The sequence below is a fragment of the Paramisgurnus dabryanus genome, chromosome 3 (assembly GCF_030506205.2).
Source record: "Paramisgurnus dabryanus chromosome 3, PD_genome_1.1, whole genome shotgun sequence".
In the NCBI taxonomy this organism is placed as follows: Eukaryota; Metazoa; Chordata; class Actinopteri; order Cypriniformes; family Cobitidae; genus Paramisgurnus; species Paramisgurnus dabryanus.
In genome coordinates this window covers 7,894,972-7,919,434 of record NC_133339.1, presented here as the reverse complement: position 1 = coordinate 7,919,434, position 24,463 = coordinate 7,894,972, and the positions used below count along the sequence as shown (strand labels likewise).

The following is a 24,463-nucleotide window of genomic DNA, read 5'->3' as shown; positions in this document are numbered from 1 at the left end:
TTTACTTAGTAAGTTCATGTAGAATTGTAAAACAAAGCAGTTAAACATTTATTTTAACTTTCGAAAAGTATGGTAGCTGGTCACTGGCTTTGCAGGAGAAACCACGCTGCAAACTAACTAGCATAGCGGTTAGCCACCTGGTCGTTCTCAATGGCAAATGACTGCTAAAACACACACACAAGTTCACCCACTCGACGTGCACCAATTTGTGGTGTTACGAGGTAGTTTTTGTTCTGTTTATGTCACGGTAGGAAATCCTCTGTTTCCTCCGTGTCATGTGTGTGTGTGTTTGTTTGTTCACTCACCTCTGCCATGTGCTCGTTTGATTAAGTGTTGTCACCTGTGTATGATTGCCTCGCTCCAGCTGGTCCTCATTACCCATCAGCTACATATACTCACTCAGTTCTCTTCCTGTTGTCAGATCCTCATTTCATGTTCCAGCAGTACCACTTGGATTATCGTCTCTCGTCTTCGTGTGCTTTTGGATCAGTGTTCGTGTTTGTCGTCTCCGTGTGAGTGTTGGGTCCGTTCCTGGTTTCGTCCATTGGCCATCATCACACTCTTAACCGACTTCACGCTTCATCACTCTTCAGCCACCGTAGACCTTCGATCACCATCGCCAACATCCTGGACTCTGTCACATGTTCTGTTGTTTCTCTGTCATTACCATCATTTACAATAAATCTGTGTTGATCGCCTGCGCTTGCTTCCTCCACTTTATTGTGTCGTTACAGTAGGATCTGACCATCATGGAAGCAGCAGGCGATCGCTCCCCATCTCATCTGGAGGAATTTTTACAACGCACAGTGGGTCGTATGGATCGTCAAGAGAAAGCGATAGATGAGATGGGTCGAGCTTTCCAAGCGATGGTGACGAAGGTTTCCGAGCTCGCCCTCCAGGCTCAACAACATCATCCATCGCCGCCCACTGCGCCCCCCACGCCACCCACACCGCCGATCACCACTGGGGGTTCTCCCCAGTCCAAGCCACGCCTCCCCATTCCTGAGAAGTATGCGGGTGAGCCAAAATTTTGTCGATCATTTCTTTCTCATTGTTCTCTGCACTTCGCCTTGCAGCCCCGTACGTTCACCACCGAGGAGATGAAGGTGGCGTTCGTTCTCTCTCTACTCACGGGGAAGGCTGCCCTCTGGGGGACGGCGGTGTGGGAGAACCAAGATCGCTGCTGTGCTTCGTTCCACACCCTTTCGGAGGAGATGAGACGGGTCTTCGATCGCTCCGTCGCCGGGAGGGAGGCGGGCAGGCTTCTAGCGGACCTATGGCAGGAGGATAGGTCCGTATCTGATTATTCCATCGAGTTCCGCACCCTGGCGGCGGAGTGTAAGTGGAACGAAGAGGCGCAGTGGGATCATTTCCTGCATGGGTTGGCTGACCGCATTCAACAGGAGATTCGAGCCGTGGAGCTTCCCTCTTCACTCAACGGGTTAATCGATCTCGCTATCCGGATTGACAACCGGCTAGATCAAGCAGCCAGACGGAGGGGGAAGACCACTCGCACCACCAGTCCAGAGGTTCAGCATCGACGGCCAGAGGTTGCGGTCAGCCCACCTGGAGATCTGGAACCCATGCAGGTTGGGCGAGCTCGGCTCTCCCGGGAGGAGAGGATTAGGCGGAGATCCCTTGGACTGTGTTTATACTGTGGCAGCCCAGAACATCACATCCAGCGCTGCCCAGTAAAAGATCAAGCCCGATAGTAAATCTGAGGCTACTATCGTGTGGGATCTCTGCCAGGAAGACCTCATCAACATCAACACTCCTTCCGGTGAGACTACGGTGGTCCACACATACACTGGATCAGCACGCTTTGGTGGATTCTGGGGCCGAGGGTAGTTTCATGGATTTCAACTTCGCATGTAAGATCAAGATTCCTCTCACCTCCCTCAAACACCCCATTGCACCTTTTGCACTTGATGGACACAAGCTTCCAGTCATCACTCAGACCACCATTCCTGTTTCACTCGTCACATCTGGTAATCATACGGAGAACATTTCATTCCTCATCACAGACTCACCTCAGACTCCCATTGTTCTCGGTCACACTTGGCTCCATCAACACAACCCCAGGATTGATTGGCGTCTCGGATCTGTGGTTAGCTGGAGCGAGGAGTGTCATTTGTCTTGTCTTTTGTCTGCTGGTGTTAATGTTTCTGAGTCTGTGTTTCAGGGGGAAGCAGTGGATTTGACTAACGTGCCCGGGGAGTACCACGACCTGAAGGAGGTGTTCAGTAAGTCGCGAGCTGATTCTCTTCCTCCTCATCGTCCCTATGACTGTGCGATAGAGTTATTGCCAGGTACCTCTCCGCCTAAGGGCAAGTTATATTCCTTGTCTATTCCAGAGACGGCGGCCATGGAGAAATATATATCCAGTTCTCTAGCAACGGGGTTCATTCGCCCTTCCTCTTCTCCAGCGGGGGCGGGGTTCTTTTTTGTGGGAAAGAAGGACAGATCCTTGCGACCTTGTATTGATTACCGAGGGCTGAACAACATAACGGTAAAGAATACTTATCCTTTGCCGCTTATGTCTTCAGCTTTTGAGAGGTTGCAGGGAGCGGCCGTTTTCACTAAATTGGACTTACGTAACGCTTATCATTTGGTCCGCATCAGGGAGGGGGACGAATGGAAGACTGCGTTTAACACCCCTCGTGGCCATTTTGAGTACTGTGTGATGCCTTTCGGGCTATCTAACTCGCCGGCAGTCTTCCAAGCACTCGTTAATGACGTGTTGCGAGACATGGTCGATCAGTTCATATATGTTTACCTGGATGACATATTGATTTTTTCTTCGTCTCTCCAGGAACACGTGCAACACGTACGACGAGTGCTTCTGCGGTTGCTAGAGAATGGATTGTTTGTCAAGGCGGAGAAATGCGTTTTTCTATGCACAGTCTGTTTCTTTTCTAGGACACATCATTTCGACTGAGGGTGTTCGCATGGATCCTGAGAAGGTTAAGGCTGTGGTAGATTGGCCATCCCCAGAGTCTCGCAAGGCCCTGCAGAGATTTCTGGGGTTCGCCAATTTTTATCGGCGTTTCATTCGCAATTTCAGCCAGCTAGCCACACCTCTGACTGCTTTGACCTCCCCTAGTTTGACGTTCAGGTGGTCAGACGCAGCTGAGGCTGCGTTTGCCAAACTGAAAAGCTGCTTTGTTTCAGCTCCAATTCTTGTCACCCCTGATCGCTCACGTCAATTCATAGTGGAGGTCGACGCGTCAGAGGTGGGTGTAGGAGCAGTGTTATCCCAGCGCGCATCCTCAGACGGAAAGGTTCATCCTTGCGCGTATTATTCTCATCGTTTATCCCCTGCGGAAGTTAACTATGACATTGGCAATCGGGAGTTGTTGGCCGTCAAATTGGCACTGGAGGAATGGCGTCACTGGCTTGAAGGGTCTGGTGTACCTTTCATTGTATGGACGGACCATAAGAATCTCGAATACATTAGAACTGCTAAAAGACTTAACTCCAGGCAGGCTCGGTGGGCATTGTTTTTCGGTCGTTTCGATTTTACATTATCTTACCGGCCGGGTTCCAAAAACATCAAACCCGATGCTTTATCCCGTCTTTTTGAGCATTCCGATCGTACTGCTACTCCCGAGCCCATTTTACCGGAGACCATCATTATCTCCGCGCTCAGATGGGAGGTCGAATCGAAGGTTTTGACTGCCTTAGAAGGGGTAACGCCCTCGGCTCGTTGCCCACCGAACCGTTTATTTGTGCCGGAAAGGTTACGGTCAGACGTTCTCCAGTGGGGTCATTGTTCCAGTGTTGCTTGTCACCCAGGGGTTAGTAGAACTAAATTTCTAGTCAAGCAACGATTTTGGTGGCCTGGTATGGCTCGTGATGTCCACGATTTCGTCTTGGCTTGCTCGGTTTGTGCTGTTGGTAAGTCTTCCAATCGACCTCCAGATGGGTTACTCTTACCGCTGTCTGTCCCTTCGAGACCCTGGTCCCACATCTCGCTAGATTTCATTACCGCCCTCCCACCCTCTAAGGGTAATACGGTGATTTTAACCGTAGTGGACCGGTTCTCGAAGGCGGCTCATTTCATTCCCTTGCCCAAATTGCCATCAGCCAAGGAAACAGCGGTAACTGTCATTGACCACGTCTTCCGTATACATGGCCTTCCGACAGACGTGGTTTCTGACAGGGGTCCCCAATTTGTGTCCAAATTTTGGCGAGAATTTTGTAAATTGTTAGGAGCGACTGTTAGTCTTTCATCCAGGTTCCATCCCCAGAGCAATGGTCAAACCGAGCGAGCCAATCAGGATGTCGAGAGGGCTTTGCGATGTTTGGCTTCCAACAATCCTTCGTCCTGGTGTCAACAACTCTCAATTGTGGAGTACGCACACAATTCTCTGCCAGTGTCATCTACGGGCATGTCTCCATTTAAGTGTAGTTTAGGGTACCAACCACCTAATTTTGTCAGTACTGAATCCGAGGTGTCGGTCCCCTCTGCAAACGCACTAGTCCAGAGGTGTCACCGCACCTGGACCAGAGCTCATAGAGCTCTGCTCCATGCAAGGTCGCGCACCAAGGCTAAGGCCGATCGCCACCGGTCGAAGCCTCCCCGATACGTCGTCGGTCAAGGAGTGTGGCTTTCAACCCAGAACATTCCGATGCGTTCCGTTTCGAATAAGCTTGCTCCCAAATTTATTGGCCCGTTTTCTGTTACCAAAATCATTAATCCGGTAACAGTGCGTCTTAGCCTTCCACCGGCGTACAGGAGGGTGCATCCCGTCTTTCATGTGTCCAAAATTAAACCGGTGATTTTTCCCGTCTTAATCCGCCTGCCCCGGTTCCCCCACCGCCTCGTATCGTTAATGGGGAGACCACATATTCGGTTAATCGTATTCTGGACTCTAGACGGAGGGGACGCGGTTTTCAGTACTTGGTGGATTGGGAAGGTTACGGTCCGGAGGAGAGAAGGTGGGTTCCTGCTCGGGACATACTGGATCACCGCCTTATTGATGATTACAATCTTCAGGTAAAGCAGGCTGGGAACGCCAAGGGGCGTTCCTAGGGGAGGGGGTACTGTCACGGTAGGAAATACTCTGTTTCCTCCGTGTCATGTGTGTGTGTGTTTGTTTGTTCACTCACCTCTGCCATGTGCTCGTTTGATTAAGTGTTGTCACCTGTGTATGATTGCCTCGCTCCAGCTGGTCCTCATTACCCATCAGCTACATATACTCACTCAGTTCTCTTCCTGTTGTCAGATCCTCATTTCATGTTCCAGCAGTACCACTTGGATTATCGTCTCTCGTCTTCGTGTGCTTTTGGATCAGTGTTCGTGTTTGTCGTCTCCGTGTGAGTGTTGGGTCCGTTCCTGGTTTCGTCCATTGGCCATCATCACACTCTTAACCGACTTCACGCTTCATCACTCTTCAGCCACCGTAGACCTTCGATCACCATCGCCAACATCCTGGACTCTGTCACATGTTCTGTTGTTTCTCTGTCATTACCATCATTTACAATAAATCTGTGTTGATCGCCTGCGCTTGCTTCCTCCACTTTATTGTGTCGTTACAGTTTACCTTTTCTCTTTATAAGTTAATTGGATCCACCTGTTTCCAATTTTCCATTGGATACTTAAAAAATCTGGATCCTCACATCAGGGCTCATTCTCATTTGGCTTGGTTTTGAGTGTGGCTGGACCTTTTGTTTTGTTATGCCTCTTTATATTTAAGTTAATTTTTCTGTTAAGTTAGGTGTATGTTTATGTTTAATCTGATTACCTTTAAACCCCTTTATTAATCAATTATATTTTGAACTTGCACCCTTGTGTTTTGTTGCTTCTTTGAAATGGGTTGTAACAAAATGGGGGCTCGTCCTCAAATATTTTGTTAGAAAATTTGGTAAGGTCCAGTTTTATTTAGAGGAACGTTTGTCTCTTGAATTTGTGCTAGCACCAGCAAAAATGTAGGCGGACCACATTATTTGATTCACCTGGGTGTTTGACTCGGCTAATGTGTTAGCAAGCACACATGTGTTTTGTTGGGAGTAGTAAGGAGTCTGTTTGGTGTCCTTTTGTATATTAGATTTGCTTCATCTTTGGTTGTTGGTTGGTGAAGAAAGAGAAATAAAGGAAAACTAGACTGAAACCACATTACGTTGGGTAAGTTACTTTTGCTTTCCTCCCAAATTGTTGTGAAAACGTTTTTCTATTTTTGTGTAGCGAATGATGTCTAGTTTATTCATAATATTCAATAATCTATTATTGGCATGTTTGTTTGTCAACAAACTCATTGTATTCTGTAGCACAGTTGTGGTATTTCCCCAGTAGGTTTAGCAACGCGTTGCGTTGGTTTGTTGTTTTAGTTTGTTCTTTTTGTGCTTTTTGCTGGGTTGAGAGCACTGCCGCTTTTGTGTGTCTCACTGGTTTGTCCGTGAGATTATACGATTGACGGTATTTGAGTGCTTAAAAAGACTCAACTCTTGGCATGGGCATGAAGATTAGGGTCTACTTATTGTAGGGGGAAAAGGGATATAGAGTAGTGGTGAATAATCACAAATTGTTTTTACAGGTAGTTTGATTATAGTTGAATCTCGTTGTAAATGGTTGAGTTAGACTTATTCTTTGATTCTCCTAGTGAGGAACTGTTTGATCAGCTAACAAAGAAACAATTGTTAGTGGTTGCTGCAAAATATGATATACAGTTAAATACTAAAGAAAAAAAGCTGAAGGACACTGTTGCGTTAATTGTTAAAACTGCTCTTATTAACTTGAATGTCCTTGATACTAGTGAGTTTGGTTATGATCGTGCTGGCGAAATGGCTTTTAGAGTTAGAAAAGGTAAGACTGAATCGTGAAGTTGAGATTGATAAATTGGAGGTTGAGGCTGTGCGTTTTCAGTTGATTGGGGAAGGCAAGTTGGCAGGGACTGGTGTATCCAGTTCTGTAATGGGGTTGGATGTTGCCAATAACATTAGACTGTTGCCCAAGTTCAGTGAAACTGATAGTGATACGTTTTTCAGTTTATTTGAACATTTGGCAAGTATGATGAAATGGCCTGAGAAGGAGCAGACCGTAATGCTGCAGTGTGTGTTAACTGGTAAGGCACAAAAGGCCATTTCTGCCTTAAGTACTCATGATGATCAAAGCTATCAAAAGGTAAAAGAGGCTGTGTTAAAGGCTTATGAGTTGGTGCCAGAGGCCTATAGGCAGCAATTTAGGAACATGGGGAAACTTACAGAATAGACGTATTCTGAATTTGTGAAAGATTTAAAAATTCAGTTAGATCGTTGGTGTTCTGCCTCAGGAACAGATACATATGAAAATCTTTATGAATTGTTTTTGTTAGAGCAATTTAAAAGTACTTTGCCCGAGCATGTTTCCATTTTTCTGACCGATCGTAATGTTATATCTACAGAAGAAGCTGCAGTTCTTGCTGATGAGTATGTACTCAATCATAAGGTAGAATTTAAGAAAGGTAGGTCAAAGTTCACTGATAATCCTGAAGATTATCAGTGCAGTTCCCCGCCATGTCCCTTCTGATAATAAAGGAGGGAGGAATTTGAGAAATTATGTTGACAAAAATGACTGTTCTGCTTATTGTCATCTAAAGGGACATTGGAAAAAGGATTGTCTAGCACTCAAAAGAAAACTGATGCGTGAGGATGTGAGCAGAGAAAAAGGCAGGACACACTGCTTGCCATCACAAAAAGGATTTTTATTCTCTCCCTGAAATTAACTGGGATCCTCCTCACGGAGAGACCTCAGCACAACATCCAAAACCAAACAAAAAGAACTGACTTAACCAAGGAAAAGGAACCCTATATAACTAAGGGTTAAACCAATATACACACACATGGGGAAAATGAAAATCATGTACATAAATACACAAGCAATATACATTTAACACTTAAATTCAAAATTAATCTTAACATCAATAAACAATCCCCAAAACAAATATAAAAACAAAATACAAAAATAACCACAATACATTTCCAAAAATAGTATTCCAAACAGACACAAACCAATGACTCCCCTGCTCACTCATATTGGATGGACTATGCCTACATTACCCATAATCCTCCAGGATAGCATATAATGAGGAACAGGAAGGCCGCGCATCCTCTTTAACTTTACTCCCGGATAGCATGCTGCAGTCATGCACCCCGAAAAACAAAAGGTAAGAGAAATACATCATTCAAACTTTAAATAAAATAAAAATGAAAACTTTGTGTCCTTTCTTTGATCTAATGTGCACCCTTAGACCAGAAAGTAACCAAAATTTATTTTTAAACAAACAAACATAAAGAAAGCATAAACATGTATTTAAACAAACCAAACCATTACAAAACACAAAACAATTTATGACATCCCCACACGTACTAAATATGAACTAAAGCCTACTCTTACTGTTTCATCTGTTGAGAGTGACATTAATATTGATTGTTGCCTTGATGTTTTACAGAATGTGGTGAAACGTGTGGTACTTTGAAATGATGGAGATACTGGCTATGCTGCTTTTATTACAGATGGCTATGTGTCATTACTTGGATGTGACAAGCAGGTCCCTGTTAAGGTGTTGAGAGATACTGGTGCATCAGAGTCAGTTATCTTGGAGTCTGTTCTGCCTTTTCTGCAGAAATCTGATACAGGGAGTAGTGTGTTAATTAGAGGCATTGGACTGCCAACACTTTCTGTTCCCTTGCATAATGTGTTCCTTCAATCAGATTTAGTAAATGCACCAGTGGTGTTGGGAGTTCGACCTTCTCTGCCAGTGGAAAGAGTTTGTTATTTTGGGAAATAACCTGGCAGGTGACGGTGTATGGCGTGACGTTCCACCACCGCCACCTGTGGTAACCGTTTCACCTGTTCCTTTTGGTGAGAATTATATCTCTCAGAAATGTCCAGACGTATTTGTATCATGTGCCCTTACACGTGCAATAAGCAAACAGAATGCTGATGGAATAGAACTGTCTGATTCTAAGGATTATTCAACAACAAAAAGAATGGTGCCTGGTCTTCTTGCTTAATCTTCTGTTTCCCAGCAGGTTTGGGTGTCCACTCAAAAGGAGGACCCATCGCTGAGGTCTTTGTTTGATGCAGTGTTGTCTTCAGAGGAAGCAGAAAGTTCCACAAATGGATACTTTATTGAGAATGATGTACTATTGCGGAAGTGGACCTCTAGTGGTGAGCAAGGTCTGGGTGAACCCATGATACAAATTGTAGTGCCTGCCTCTTTGCGAAATACTGTTTTGAAATCAGTTCATGGAGGAGGGTCAGGTCATTTTGGAGTTAATAAGACCTACCAGCATTTGCTGCAGTATTTTACTGGCCTCATATAAAGAGTGATGTAAGACAGTATTTAAAGACTTGTCAAACCTGCCAGTTAACTGGTAAACCAAATCAAGGTTTGAAACCTGTACCTTTATATCCCATACCTGTTATGGAACACCGGAACAACATGGATTGTGTGGGGCCACTACCACCTTCAAAATCTGGTAATGCTTATCTTTTGACTGTGATGTGTCAAAGTACTAGATATCCTGCAGGCTATCCTATGCCTTTCCTTACAACAAGGTCTGTTGTTAAGGCTTTGACCCAGTTTATATCTATTTTTGGAATTCCAAAAATTGTTCAGAGTGATCAGGGTACCAAATTTTACGTCTAATGTTTCAGGAAGTGTTGAGACAGCTTGGCATCAAACACAACAGGTCAAGTGCATACCATGCTGAAAGTCAAGGCGCTTTAGAGCGTTTCCATCAGACTTTAAAGTCTCTATTGAGGGCATATTGTACAGAGCTTAAGGGTGATTGGGAGGAAGGGTTGCCATGGATGTTGCTGGATGCTTGTGAGGTTATTCAGGAGAGTTTGGGGCTAAGCCCTAATCATTTAGTTTTTGGACATAGTGTACGGGGACCATTGGCAGTATTATGTGATGGTGTTTTGCCACCTGAGCCAACACAGAGTTTGATTCAATATGTGCAGGGTTTTTGTCGACGTTTAATTTTGGCTGGAGAATTTGCAAAGGAAAACCTGGAAAAAGCTCAGAGAAAGATGAAATGTTGGTTTGATCGAAAGTCAGAGGTTCGCAGGTTTAGTCGAGGAGATCAGGTGTTAGCATTACTTCCTTTACCTAGTTCTTCTTTCTGTGCAAAATTATCAGGTCCTTACAGTGTACTTAGATGAGTGTCTGATCAAAATTATGTGCTTTCCACTCCTGACCGTAGGAAGTCCACTCAGTTGTTTAATTTTATTTGTTGAAACCTTTCTATGCTCGCACTGTTACTCCTAAATTTATGTGTTCTCCAGTTGCAGTGGTTAGTGTGACACCTTCAGGTGAACAAGGACAGGATGTGAGAGCACCTGATGATGTAATTCTACAACCTCGTCTAAAGAACTCTGAAACTATGGAAAATCTAGAAGGATTGTTAGCACATTTATCTTTTGTTTTGAATTAACTTCTCTGATAACTGAATTTTCTGCTCTTTTTTTCAGATGTCCCCTCTCGTACCAACCTTATTAAACATGACATTAATGTAGGAGATGCTAAGCCAGTTAGTCAATGGTTCTATCGAGTATCTTTAGATAAACGTCAGAAGTTGGAGTCTGAAGTAAATTACATGCTTGAAAATAATATAGCCAAACCTTCCTTTTCAGATTGGGCTTTGCCATGCTTGGGCTTGCTAGTAGGAAAGCCCGATGGTACTCAACGTTTTTGCACAGATTACAGACGTGTGAATGCTTTACCTAAACCTGACTCGTACCCTTTGCCTAAAATTGAAGATTGTGTAGATCAAGTGGGATCTGCTAATTTTTTAAGTAAATTTGATTTGTTAAAGGATACTGGCAGGTGCCTCTGACTACACGTGCTCAAGATATTTCACCTTTTATAACACCTTTTGGGCTATTTTCCTATTCCGTTATGAGTTTTGGCCTTCGAAATGCCCCCGCTACATTTCAACGTTTAATGAATAGAGTGACAGCTGGTTTGGAGGGATGTGCAGTGTACCTTGATGACATTGTTGTCTTTAGTGATACATGGGAGCAACACCTACACCATATCCGAGCCCTGTCTGCTGCCAATTTCAGTTAATCTGGCCAAATGTGAGTTTGCCAGAGCAACTGTGACCTACTTAGGTAAGGTGGTAGGTATGGGAAAGGTGCGACCAGTGGGTGCTAAATTAATAGCTATTAACAACTTTGAAGGAGGCTCTTGCTTTGATTTGGGCATTACAGCACTTTGAGGTGTATTTGTCTGTTGGGACTATGCCAATAGTGTTATATACTGACCATAATCCCCTGACATTTCTTCTTTCTCTGCAGAATCCCAACCAGCGTCTTATTTGATGGTCCCTATTTTTGCAGCCTTATGCCTTGGACATTCATCACATGAAAGGCAGGGATAATGTGATTGCTGATGCACTGTCACATGCTCCATGTGATGAATGAAGTCTTAACCACCTTTTAAACATGATCTATACATTTATTGGTTTATTTCCTTAAATTATGCTTTTCCCAGGCGCCGGGAAGTTGCTGGTTTTTAAGTTTTTAAGACAAGGAGGTGCATGACAACTGGATTATGTGTATGTTGAAATAGAGACTTAATGCTTACTCTGAAAGGTTATTGTAATATTGAATAAAATATGGTAGAGTCTATAGGCGGGAGTATAATCCATAATATCCAAATAGCGTATGTTATATCTGTGAGCCATGATAACAGTATAGAGGATATCAGCGAAGTGACTGCCCACTGCTCTCTAGCTACCTGGTGGGTGGAGACCTGCGAGTGGGGTGGTGGTGGGGGAAATTTCAAACGGAATGTGACGGCAAGGCTAGTTACGTCACAACGGAGCTGATTTTGAAAAGATGCAATCTGAGACTCAAGGCAGAGGACATTCAGAAACCTGTATCTCACTCAAAACAGCATGGATGGATTTTTTTCCAAGTTTGTATGCGAGCGGAAGCACCAGAGACATAAAATAACACACCAAAACCCAGGAAAAGTGAGTTTTTCATAATATGGGCACTTTAATGTGTACATTTAAAAAGTAATGCGTTACTTCAGAAAAGTAATATTATTACGTAATGCAATTTACTTGTAATGTTACCGTCAACACTGCTCTCCACACAAGAGGCATCTAGAAGCTGTAATCACCAACAAAGGCTTTTCTTTCCCTGTGTCATTTCACTTTATTTCTTATGACCCAACTTGTATACTTAAATGTTCTGATTTCTTTTGTATGAATTCAATATTTGGCTTGATGGCTTCATCTGGTGGACATTTTGTGTCAATAGCCCACTTAGAAATCCCCTTACTCATAAAAATGCTGATATGTCAAATACTTATTTTCTAATTTCTTACCATTGCGAGGATGTAAGAAGTATTTTGCATTGGACGAATTAGAGCAAGTGTGACGTACATGCGTATCACACTTGTCTCTTTTCTCATGCCAGGTTTGATTTTGTAACAAATGTCCAGCAGGAAGCAGCATCAGCTCATTTAACTCTTTCGCCACAATTGACGAGATAACCCGTCAATTAAGAGAAAACGAAAATGACGAAAATTTCCGGCTTTCCGCAATACCGCTTTTATCCACCGCAACTTATACAACTCGGAAAGTATATTTAAAGAACAAAATTTTCTGAAAGGCATTAAACTTTTGTGAAAATCATGAAAAATGCTGGTGCTGGCTGGCAACTTTTTTTAAAAACGTTGGCGGGAAAAGAGTTAAAGATGTCTGATTTATTTTATGCACATAATGAAGAAACTGTGGTAAAATGAGAAAAATCTGTGACTAATTAGCAGTTTCTGATCAAAAAACAAATGAAGCTGATTTAATTTTCTCTTGAAGAGTATCTTATTTAATCATTGCAAAAATATCATGTTCCTGTGCTCAACTGCTAGATCATTGGGTTAACAGCGCCGAAGGTCATGGGTTTGATTCCCTAGTGAACACAAATACTGATAAATGTATAGCTTAAATGCTTAAGCGGAAGCACATAGGAGGGCGAAGAAAGGCTACAAGTGTCCAGTGGTAGCCGGTGATTTCTCTTCCGATTGGTGCAATTTCAAATTATATGCATTGTGCTTCTTGTCAAAATACGTCCCTGCTGCACAAACGTCGAAAGGGTTTACAGTATGAGAAAGAGACACTCATGTTTACAAAATACTTGCAAGACACTAACTTAACACTAAACTCTGATTACACATGAAATTAAATGCGTATCTGGCAAACGTGAGCGTTTTTTTTAATCATAAACCTCTTCAAAGTGTCTGCAGGAAGCTCATATTTTCACATGATACACGAACACATATTTTGACATGATGAGCCACACACATGATGGGCTAAATGTACGTTTTGATGAGCTTCACACTCGAAAAAGAAGTCACTGGACCCACTGTAAGAGTCTTTATGTTTTACAATCATCAGGTATATACTGATTTAGTTATTCTGCTATTTTATTTATAACTTGAGGTTGTGTTTTCCTGCCCTACTGACTGCACACAGTTTGTGTAGTGAGGGGTTCAATATGAGACCCACAACTGGTGTGAGATCCAATTCATCTTCAGAGACTCCAGGTGGAGGAGTGAAGTGAAAACACTGAAGAAGAGAAGTGAAGAACAGAAAGAGCTCCATCCTGGCCAAACCCTCTCCTAAACAAATCCTGCGACCTGAGAGAAAAGAAGGGAATGTGTTTGTAATGACATAATTGTTAAACAACATAAGTCAAATTGATTTTGATGTGAATAGTAAAGTTTATTACCTGCAGAGAAGGGCATGAAGGCGTCACGTCTGATCAGCTGACCGTTCTCATTGAGGAAGTGTTCAGGGTTAAAAGTGTTGGGCGTCTCCCACTCGCTCTCATCTCTCAAAACAGAATACAGCAGTGGCAGAATACACGTCCCCTAGATTTCAGAAAAAAACACAGCAACATTAGTGTGCAAAATACTGGGGGTTTTGGTCTGTACCCCTTACTTGTCCGAAAGCAACTGAAAGACAAAAGGCTGAGGGTAAACTCAGAAAAACTAATGACACATACTTTTGATAAGTTGAGCTGGACAACAGACTGTAAAGTGTGAATATCATACAATACAAGTAAGACGGACCTTCTTGATTAGATATCCATTGAAGTTCACATCACAGCTGGTTTCATGTGGCAGACTCATGGGCAATATATTCACCAGTCTCTGGATTTCATGGATCACAGCATCTGTGTAAGGTAAATTCTTCCTGTCCTCTGTAACCGCTTCACGTCCACCAAGCACCCTGTCAATTTCCTCATGAACCCGATCTATGACACACAAGATCACACAGAAAACGTTTCATATATTTTCTTACTTTTGTAAATATAAAGAGAACAATTATTACCTTGTATGTGAGGATATTTGGCCATGAGCAGTAAACCCCAGCGTAGCGTTGTGCCGGTGGTGTCAGTACCGGCAGCAAACAGGTTGGACACAATCATGAGCAGGTTCAGATCATTAAATTGGGAATCATTTTCTCCAGATTTCTGTTAAAATCACCAAAATATTTTTTTAAAATAATTTATTATTATTTAGAGTGAGAATTAGTTTTAAACATACATATATTAACCCACACATTTGATATATTAATTTATGATATTCTACCTCTAAGCTTTGTTGTTGAATGAGGAAGGCATCAACTAATCCTCTGCAGTCGAGAGGGTTTAAAGTCTTCCGCAAGCGATCCAACAGCACCTGTATTTCAGCATGGTATTTCTCCAAACTTTCCATTAGCAGTCTCCAGGTCTTCAGCAACGGCCTAAGCACTGGAAACACGTTGTAGATCTGCAGGTGGAGCCACACGATAAAATACAACATAAACATCCGGAGATCAGACTGGCTTTTCACAATTTTGCATTGTTGTAAAATTTACAGAACAATTATGCAAATTTGTTTCAGCTTTACAGTAAATACATGTTACTACAGACGGTAGAGACATAAAGAATTTGTTTTAAATGTGTAATGTGTTTTTAGCTCCATCTACTGGTGTGATGCGAATTGCAACCAACCTCAATTTCAAAATGCAAAGACAAGCTAAGGTAGCTGCCACATAGACTGTTTCTCAATTCCAAGAATGAAAAGAACAGACTTGCGTTCTCATGGAGATCGGTCTTGCTAGGCGACCTTGGAAGAACGAACTCAGAAGGTCACGAGAACACACTTGTGAGAATTGAGATGTGTGCGATCTTCCTGTTGGTCGTATATTCCCCTCTGCCTGCCTGCAAGAAGTGACATTACCTGTATTCACACTCTCACCTGGCCTAAAGTTGATCTATTACAGGCACAAGCTGTCTCCCTCCTTGCTGTGTCTATTTTGTTTAGAATGAGAGCCATCCTCGTATAACCACCTCTGTCTGCCTGTAAGAAGTGCTATTACCTGTATCCACACCAGCACCTGGCTTAAAAAGTTGATTCAGAATAAAGACGGGCCAGTCTGAGTATTTCACAATCTGCTCAGTTACTGGGATTTTCACGCACAACCATTTCTATGGTTTACAAAGAATGGTGTGAAAAGGGAAAACATCCCGTATGCGGCAGTTCTGTGGGTTAAAATGCCTTGTTGATGCTGGAGGTCAGAGAAGAATTGGCTGACTGAATAAAGCTGATAGAAGAGCAACTTTGAAATAACCACTCATTACAACCGAGGGTATGCAGCAAAGCATTTGTGAAGCCACAACACGCACAACCTTGAGGTGGATGGGCTACAACAACAGAAGACCCCACCGGGTACCACTCATCTACACTACAAGGGCCTACCTGAGCATTGTTTCTGACCATGTCCATCCCTTTATGACCACCATGTACCCATCCTCTGATGGCTACTTCCAGCAGGCTAATGTAAAGGCACCATGTCACAAAGCTTGAATCATTTCAAATTGGTTTCTTGAACATGACAATGAGGTCACTGTACTAAAATGGCCCCCACAGTCACCAGATCACAACCCAATAGAGCATCTTTGTGATGTGGTGGAAGGGGAGCTTCGTGCCCTGGATGTGCATCCCACATATCTCCATCAACTGCAAGATGCTATCCTATCAATATGGGACAACATTTCTAAAAAAAATGTATAGAGTCTTGTTCAAAATAATAGCAGTACAATGTGACTAACCAGAATAATCAAGGTTTTTAGTATATTTTTTTTATTGCTACGTGGCAAACAAGTTACCAGTAGGTTCAGTAGATTCTCAGAAAACAAATGAGACCCAGCATTCATGATATGCACGCTCTTAAGGCTGTGCAATTTGGCAATTAGTTGAATTAGTTGAAAGGGGTGTGTTCAAAAAAATAGCAGTGTGGCATTCAATTACTGAGGTCATCAATTTTGTGAAGAAACAGGTGTGAATCAGGTGGCCCCTATTTAAGGATGAAGCCAACACTTGTTGAACATGCATTTGAAAGCTGAGGAAAATGGGTCGTTCAAGACATTGTTCAGAAGAACAGCGTACTTTGATTAAAAAGTTGATTGGAGAGGGGAAAACCTATAAAGAGGTGCAAAAAATGATAGGCTGTTCAGCTAAAATGATCTCCAATGCCTTAAAATGGAGAGCAAAACCAGAGAGACGTGGAAGAAAACGGAAGACAACCATCAAAATGGATATAAGAATAACCAGAATGGCAAAGGCTCAGCCAATGATCACCTCCAGGATGATCAAAGACAGTCTGGAGTTACCTGTAAGTACTGTGACAGTTAGAAGACGTCTGTGTGAAGCTAATCTATTTTCAAGAATCCCCCGCAAAGTCCCTCTGTTAAAAAAAAGGCATGTGCAGAAGAGGTTACAATTTGCCAAAGAACACATCAACTGGCCTAAAGAGAAATGGAGGAACATTTTGTGGACTGATGAGAGTAAAATTGTTCTTTTTGGGTCCAAGGGCCACAGGCAGTTTGTGAGACGACCCCCAAACTCTGAATTCAAGCCACAGTACACAGTGTAGACAGTGAAGCATGGAGCATGATATGGGCATGTTTCTCCTACTATGGTGTTGGGCCTATTTATCGCATACCAGGGATCATGGATCAGTTTGCATATGTTAAAATACTTGAAGAGGTCATGTTGCCCTATGCTGAAGAGGACATGCCCTTGAAATGGTTGTTTCAACAAGACAATGACCCAAAACACACTAGTAAACGGGCAAAGTCTTGGTTCCAAACCAACAAAATTAATGTTATGGAGTGGCCAGCCCAATCTCCAGACCTTAATCCAATTGAGAACTTGTGGGGTGATATCAAAAATGCTGTTTCTGAAGCAAAATCAAGAAATGTGAATGAATTGTTAAAGAATCATGGAGTGGAATAACAGCTGAGAGGTGCCACAAGTTGGTTGACTCCATGCCACACAGATGTCAAGCAGTTTTAAAAAACTGTGGTCATACAACTAAATATTAGTTTAGTGATTCACAGGATTGTTAAATCCCAGAAAAAAAAAAGTTTGTACAAAATAGTTTTGAGTTTGTACAGTCAAAGGTAGACACTGCTATTTTTTTGAACACACCCCTTTCAACTAATTGACAAATTGCACAGCCTTAAAGGGGCAATAAGTAGGATTTTAAGTGTTTTATTAATCAAAATCAATGTCTTTATTCATAAATATGTCCTCGTTGGTGTCAAATGACCTCTGCCAGTGATCTGACTTTTCTTTGTAAGCTTAGAATTTCTTCTCTTTACTTACATTGAACGGGTAAGTCCAAGGAGGCTTCCATGTCGTTCCACCATATTGATAAACTATAATAGCAGAGAGGGACAAAAAGCACTTGCCTACCAACGCGTTTCCACAACGCGTTTTCATTCAGAACACGTGAACCAGCTGCAACGGACAAGGAGATCAGCGATTACATAATGGCTACCGTAGTTGCAACACGCATTTGGAAAGGGGAGGAGCTAGTCAGCACTGTTCGTTTGAATGCAAAATACAATTCCACCACTAGATGGGGGTAGATCCTACTGATTGCCCCTTTAAGAGCGTGCATATCATGAATGCTGGGTCTTGTTTGTTTTCTGAGAATCTACTGAACCTACTGGTAACTTGTTTGCCACGTAGCAATAAAAAATATACTAAAAACCTTGATTATTCTGGTTAGTCACATTGTACTGCTATTATTTTGAACAAGACTGTATATATATTAGTGAAACCAAATGCAACAACCAGACATTTTGATGCTGGGAAACAGTTTTGATAAACTTTCTAAGTTGCCGACACGTTAGAACCACTTGGGAACAACTCCACTTCTGTTGCTAACATGCGTGCGCAGGCTATTTGACCACGTGGGCTGTAAAAGGGTCCATTATTCAGGATATCCAAAAAGTTACACATTGCACCTTTAATGAAAGTAAATTAAACACAAGCTATTACTGCACATTTTTTAAAATGTGATCATATAAATACCACAAACATCTTAATTAAGGCTAAAATAGGAACCTCTATGGAAGCAGAGCCCATCATGAGGATTATCTGGTTTGCCCTGTTAACCATTTCGTTAAACTTTGGATCCTCATATTCGAACCGTTTTCCATAAACAATAGCTGAGATGATGTTAGAAACGGCATAATTTACTGGCTGGATTGTATTAAAAGGATTTCCTGCAAGAGATACAGAAATAAAGATCAGATTTTGTTAAACATTAGCAATCAAATTGGCATTTATGAACAGTACACTGTAGTTGATATACCTTGGAAGGTCTCAAAAACTTCCCGCAGATATCGCGTCTCCTGAATAATGATCTTTTCGCTCAGTTTCTTTCCCATTCCAAAGTCTCGAAGAGTTGAGAGAGCAAATCTTCTCAGGGTTTTCCACTTATCACCATTTGTAAAGATGATTCCTTCAGAAAAAGAGCTTCTCTTAGTTTGTGTTTATGACATTTTCATACTGTTTGATTGATAATCATTTACTCTGTAATAGCCTTTATAAGAGTTCAACTTGCATACAACCAAGTTAAACAAAATATACTGATTCAATCCTTGTTTAAAGCTTTGTTTAGCTTGTCTAATTTGTTTCCAAAAGCTAGTCCATACTTTAATCCCTCTGTCTTTAGTATGCATTGGCTGCGTCTGAAAGCTTAGGCCACTGACTTGTTGCCTCATGAGGCAATAGGTGTGTTCGAGTTCATGCGGCGCTGCGCTGACCAATTGGCGAGGTTTGCCGCTTGCAGTCAAGGGAGGAGTTGAAGACGAGGCCGACAAATCGGACACCTGCTGCATGTCTTAGTGACGTGTGCACCATGTTTCCTTTTTGAATTGCGAATGAAGTGAATTAGATGATGAATTTGTCAAAAAAACAAACCTTTTAATAAACATTGCAACCAGAACCCTTTAAATTGAATATATTAATTGCTGTTTATACTGTATGCCTAAAATAACAGGAAACTATGTAAGCATCAATGAGGACACTCTCACCAGTTTGTAATGACTACACTGAAATGAGACATGTTTCAGCTTGCCAGGCAGCTTTTAGAACATGTACTGTGCTGCGGGATGAGGTGAGTCTCCCACTCCTCCTGGATACGGATGTAGCTGCTTCGTTGCTCAATGCCAATACATATCACAAGTTCTTCTCCCATCTGCCATTAGAGGAGCCCTGCACATCACTCTGTGGCTACAACAGTTCCAGGATTACTATGCTTGGTGTTCTCCGTGTCTCAGTACTTTATGGCTCCAAACACCTGTCATCGTAGCAGCAAAATGGCATTGTTTTGTTCTAAACCCCTCCTTATATCTGCATATCTGAAGGACTTTATCACAGACTATCACATATAGGTGTTTAGCCATTTCTCCTCAACTATAGTTTAAGTTGAAAGAAAATTTTTGTGAATTGTGTGACGTTAGATCCAGGAAGGTGTATTAAGGGCAGGGTTTTCTGAAGCGCTGACGCGCTATTGGTCTGACAATGCAAACGCGTCTTGAGTTTTGGCTACGCAGCTGGAGGTCAGAGGCTATTGGCTCCCTGAGGCCCGTTTAAAACCCTGGCTCGCACAGGCCCGATAGTGCAAAAGCGGCTATTGTCTTAGGAGTCTCAGAAGACAAGAAGTAAACCTAACATTGGATTCAGACATGCCTTAATACCTTCATGCATTGGAATTATATAACATTAAAAAAAAATTCTCAAATTACAGAGCAAGAATAAACAAACAAATAGAAATAAATTAAAATAATTTGTTTAACTGATAGTCAACAGTAAACGGTTAAAGTGATGTCTTACCGTGTACTTTATTGATGTCTTGGAATATGGGTGTGATGTCTCTTTCCCCGAATTCGTCAGCCTGGTTCACCAGTGCTTGTTTAACCGTCTTGTATCCGGCCAAAACCACAATCTTTTTGGGTCCAAGATGAACTTTGAACACTGACCCATATTTCTTGGATAACTGATCCGGTAAACAAGAGCAAGGAAAAAGTTTAAATGTTATGGGACATCCATCTATACTCCAAACCTGTCTGACATTGTTGGGAAGAAAACAAAACAACATAACATGTACATTTTTAGACACCGTGCAAATCAATATGTAAAAGTTAGTATTAGTAAAAATTAGTATTGCTATTATTAGTCACGCTTCACTGCACCCTATGACAAATACAAAAGAAGCAAAACACTTTGTACCCGTTCAAACATGATCCCGATTACACAAGTGTAATTCAGGTTACACAGGTATACAGGTGTTGCTTAAAACTCTATCATGTGAATTTATTTAGAGAATGTTTGTTTATGCATCTTCTAAGCATTCATTCAATGTATTGTTTGTCAGGCAGACAGCCCCATTTAGAGGATCTGCACAGGACACACATTATCACCTATTGAGACTGGTTATGGGCATCTAATTTGTATCCTTTTGTCTTTATTTTAATTACTCACAAATTTCTATGCACTGTTTTAATCCCTCATTTCTTTGATCAAAACGTCTCACTTCACCTATACTTTGACTGTGTTTCAGATGCCTTTCTTCCAAAAAGGAACATACCAATAAGGTAAATATTCATAAAAACATATCTCTCATATCTCAATAGCATCGAGACAACAGGTGTATAGAACAGCTAGTATGTTAGCCTAGCACACCATCAAAACATGACAAAAAAAGGGATTAAAACCAAACTCACTTTATAATCACATTTAAATATAAAAGGCAAACGGTTAAGTAATGTTTTAACTTCGCGATACATACACTCACCTAAAGGATTATTAGGAAAACTTGTTCTCATTATTGCAATTATCTAATCAACCGATCACATGGCAGTTGCTTCAATGAATTTAGGGGTGTGGTCCTGGTCAAGACAATCTCCTGAACTCCAAACTGAATGTCAGAATGGGAAATAAAGGTGATTTAAGCAATTTTGAGCGTGGCATGGTTGTTGGTGCCAGATGGGCCGGTCTGAGTATTTCACAATCTGCTCAGTTACTGGGATTTTCACACACAGCCATTTCTAGGGTTTACAAAGAATGGTGTGAAAAGTGAAAAACATCCAGTATGCGGCAGTCCTGTGGGTGAAAATGCCTTGTTGATGCTAGAGGTCAGAGGAGAATGGGCCGACTGATTCAAGCTAATAAAAGAGCAACTTTGACTGAAATAACCACTGGTTACAACCGAGGTATGCAGCAAAGCATTTGTGAAGCCACAACACGCACAACCTTGAGGCGGATGGGCTACAACAGCAGAAGACCCCACCGGGTACCACTCATCTCCGCTACAAATAGGAAAAAAAGGCTACAATTTGCACGAGCTAACCAAAATTGGACAGTTGAAGACTGGAAAAAATGTGGCCTGGTCTGATGAGTCTCGATTTCTGTTGAGACATTCAGATGGTAGAGTCAGAATTTGGCGTAAACAAAATGAGAACATGGATCCATCATGCCTTGTTACCACTGTGCAGGCTGGTGGTGGTGGTGTAATGGTGTGGGGGATGTTTTCTTGGCACACTTTAGGCCCCTTAGTGCCAATTGGGCATCATTTAAATGCCAAAGTCTACCTGAGCATTGTTTCTGACCATGTCCATCCCTTTATGACCACCATGAACCCATCCGCTGATGGCTACTTCCAGCACGATAATGCACCATGTCACAAAGCTCGAATCGTTTCAAATTGGTTTCTTGAAAATGACAATGGTTTCAAGTTCACTGTACTAAAATGTCCCCCACAGTCACCAGATCTTAACCCAAAAGAGTATCTTTGGGATATGGTGGAACGGGAGCTTCGTGCCCTGGATGCCCCTTTCAGCCCCTTGTTGAATCAATGCTACGTAGAATAAAGGCAATTCTGAAGGCGAAATGGGGTCAAACACAGTATTAGTATGGTGTTCCTAATAATCCTTTTGGTGAGTGTATATGTCTGTTGCTAAAGTTATTATCGTTAACGTTACATATCTGCTTTTCCAACTGTTTAACGCAGTTATGTAGTGCTAACTTAGAAAAAACCTATAACATTACCACAATATCACAATATTAAATAAGTAAACATGGAAATGTTCCATTGACATGTAATGCCTGAAGTGGAAGTCAAGACCCGCAGCTTTGCTGAAAAGCGGAAGTTGAGTGACGTAGTTGTGAAAAGGACCTATTACATCATAACTGTTTCACCACTAGGGGGAGTTGATCACAAATGACCAGTGTCTAATATGGTTGTGAACTCGGATCAGATTTATTATGGAAGTTTATAAAACATTCATCCTTCTGACTTATAACGCCATTTTGCCTACTTTTAATTAATAGACAGATTTAATGGCAAACATGTGCATAATTAAAAGATGAGGTAGTGTTATTGATCTGTTTGCCCTAAATACAACTAAAAACACAGAATACACTTTTACTTAATGGCTTAATTAGGTAAAAAAAAAAAAAAAAAAACATATTTTTTAGAAAAGTCTTGAGATTACTTTGTAAAAACAAAGTGTAAAATGTTTGGACAGATCTTGTTGCTTTTGACCAGCAGTTGTCTCCAGCGTGTGTGGGTTTATAGATTTATAAGAAATTAGTTTTTCCTTAGGTATTCACACTTCATCCTAGTATGTGGCGGAAATGCACCAAAAGCTGGTTTGCCAACCGCCATTAAACATAAAAGAAGAAGACCGTTAGCCCCCTCAGTGGCTCCTATCGCGTTGTTTGGAATAAAAATTTATTAAATATTACCACTCTCTGCAAAAAATGTAAGTAAATATATAAAAAAATCATTATTTCTCCAAATATCCACACACCTGCTGAAAAAAACAGCATCAAACCAGCATGGGAATTATGCTGGTCTATGCTTGTTTGATACTGGTTTAGCTGGTGGTCACCAGCATACCAGCACCAAAACACAACATATGCTGGTCTTCCTGGTATGACCAGCATGGGATGCTGGTGCTTATGCTTTTTTGGTGCTGGTTTAGCTGGTGCTAATGCTGGTTTGGTGTTCACTAGCAAATCAGCACCAAAACACAACATATGCTGGTATGCTGTTTTTTTCAGCAGGGAGGTTAACAAACATGCTTGTTAAAACTTGCAAGACGTAAGTGAAGGCTTTTAATATATTGCTATTATTTTCAATAAAAATCCCTAAAGGCACAATTGAGACACCCACCCATTCTACTGCGACTGTAATGGGAAACATCTGGAAAATAAATAAAAATATAAAATCCTACTCACTTTCCAAAGGCTCACATGAAGTTGTTTAAGGTCCAGAATGTGCAGGTTTCCCACAAGTGGCAGTGGTTTGGGTCCTGGAGGTTCTTGGTCATCTTCTGGAGACCTGAAGCAGAAATAAATAACCAAAAGCAGCAGAAGAGCAGCGAGTAAAGCTCCTGTGCTGGAGACATTCAGGAGAAGTGTTTCCACTAAAGCCATAATAAAAGAGATTAACACACAGCTGAACAGATGAGTATTTATGCCAGGAAAGTATTTGATCTTGAACATGGAGGAGGAGCCAGGAAAGATTTGCAACACAAAGTCAACAGCAGTAGACTGTCAGTCGGTCCACAGTGGCCACAAAAGTATTTGGATAAGAAGGTTTAGAGTATTATTTTAATCAAGCAACATAAGCAAACATGACGTGTGTTGAAATGACAAGGTTGTTTTCATAAAATAATTTGCTCATTTTTAAATTGTGAAACAGTAACAGTTAATGATATGATAATGATATTCTTTGCATGGCAGGGTCATAATCACAATAGCAGGCTGGTGCACAATTCAGAATTTCAGAATTGGCCTCCATTCAATTCATGAATTGGAATTTGAATTGAACTGACTCTGCCCTACAGGAATTTGAATTGGAATAACAGGAAGTGAAATTTAATTCATGGCAATTCAAAGAAATTCCACAGTCACACAACAGAAATAATCTCACATACATTCAGTGTTAGGAAAGTTACTTTGGAAAATAGTTTGGCAACGATTTTAAATACTTTGTTAAAGAAAAGCATTCTGAGAAATTAAGTCATGTTCCATCAGTGTTCCATAAAATTACAATTAGAAAATAAATCTAACTTAATTATTTGTTATGTGACTAGAGTTTTTAACATTAA

General features: G+C 41.6%; 1 protein-coding gene and 1 pseudogene across 1 annotated transcript; both read right to left on the bottom strand.

The window, feature by feature from the left end:
• LOC135768826 (cytochrome P450 2K1-like) overlaps nucleotides 1-24,463 on the bottom strand; it is a 125,292-nt pseudogene that overhangs the window by 33,379 nt on the left and 67,450 nt on the right.
• On the bottom strand, nucleotides 12,799-23,821 carry LOC135768825 (cytochrome P450 2K1-like). Its single transcript, XM_065278167.2, has 9 exons — nucleotides 23,589-23,821; nucleotides 20,181-20,343; nucleotides 18,655-18,804; nucleotides 18,405-18,565; nucleotides 14,595-14,774; nucleotides 14,335-14,476; nucleotides 14,073-14,257; nucleotides 13,730-13,871; nucleotides 12,799-13,637 (listed from the first exon to the last, which is right to left on the bottom strand). The coding sequence occupies exons 1-9, from the start codon at nucleotides 23,784-23,786 to the stop codon at nucleotides 13,429-13,431; spliced, it is 1,530 nt and encodes a 509-aa protein (XP_065134239.2). The 5' UTR covers nucleotides 23,787-23,821; the 3' UTR covers nucleotides 12,799-13,428.

Coding starts and splice junctions, on each gene's coding strand:
- LOC135768825 (XM_065278167.2), bottom strand. CDS start 23,786: ATGGCTTTAGTGGAAACACTTCTCCTGAATGTCTCCAGCACAGGAGCT. Junction 18,566..18,654: donor AGTTTTTGAGACCTTCCAAG/GTATATCAACTA, acceptor TATCTCTTGCAG/GAAATCCTTTTAATACAATC. Junction 13,638..13,729: donor CTTCATGCCCTTCTCTGCAG/GTAATAAACTTT, acceptor CTTTTCTCTCAG/GTCGCAGGATTTGTTTAGGA.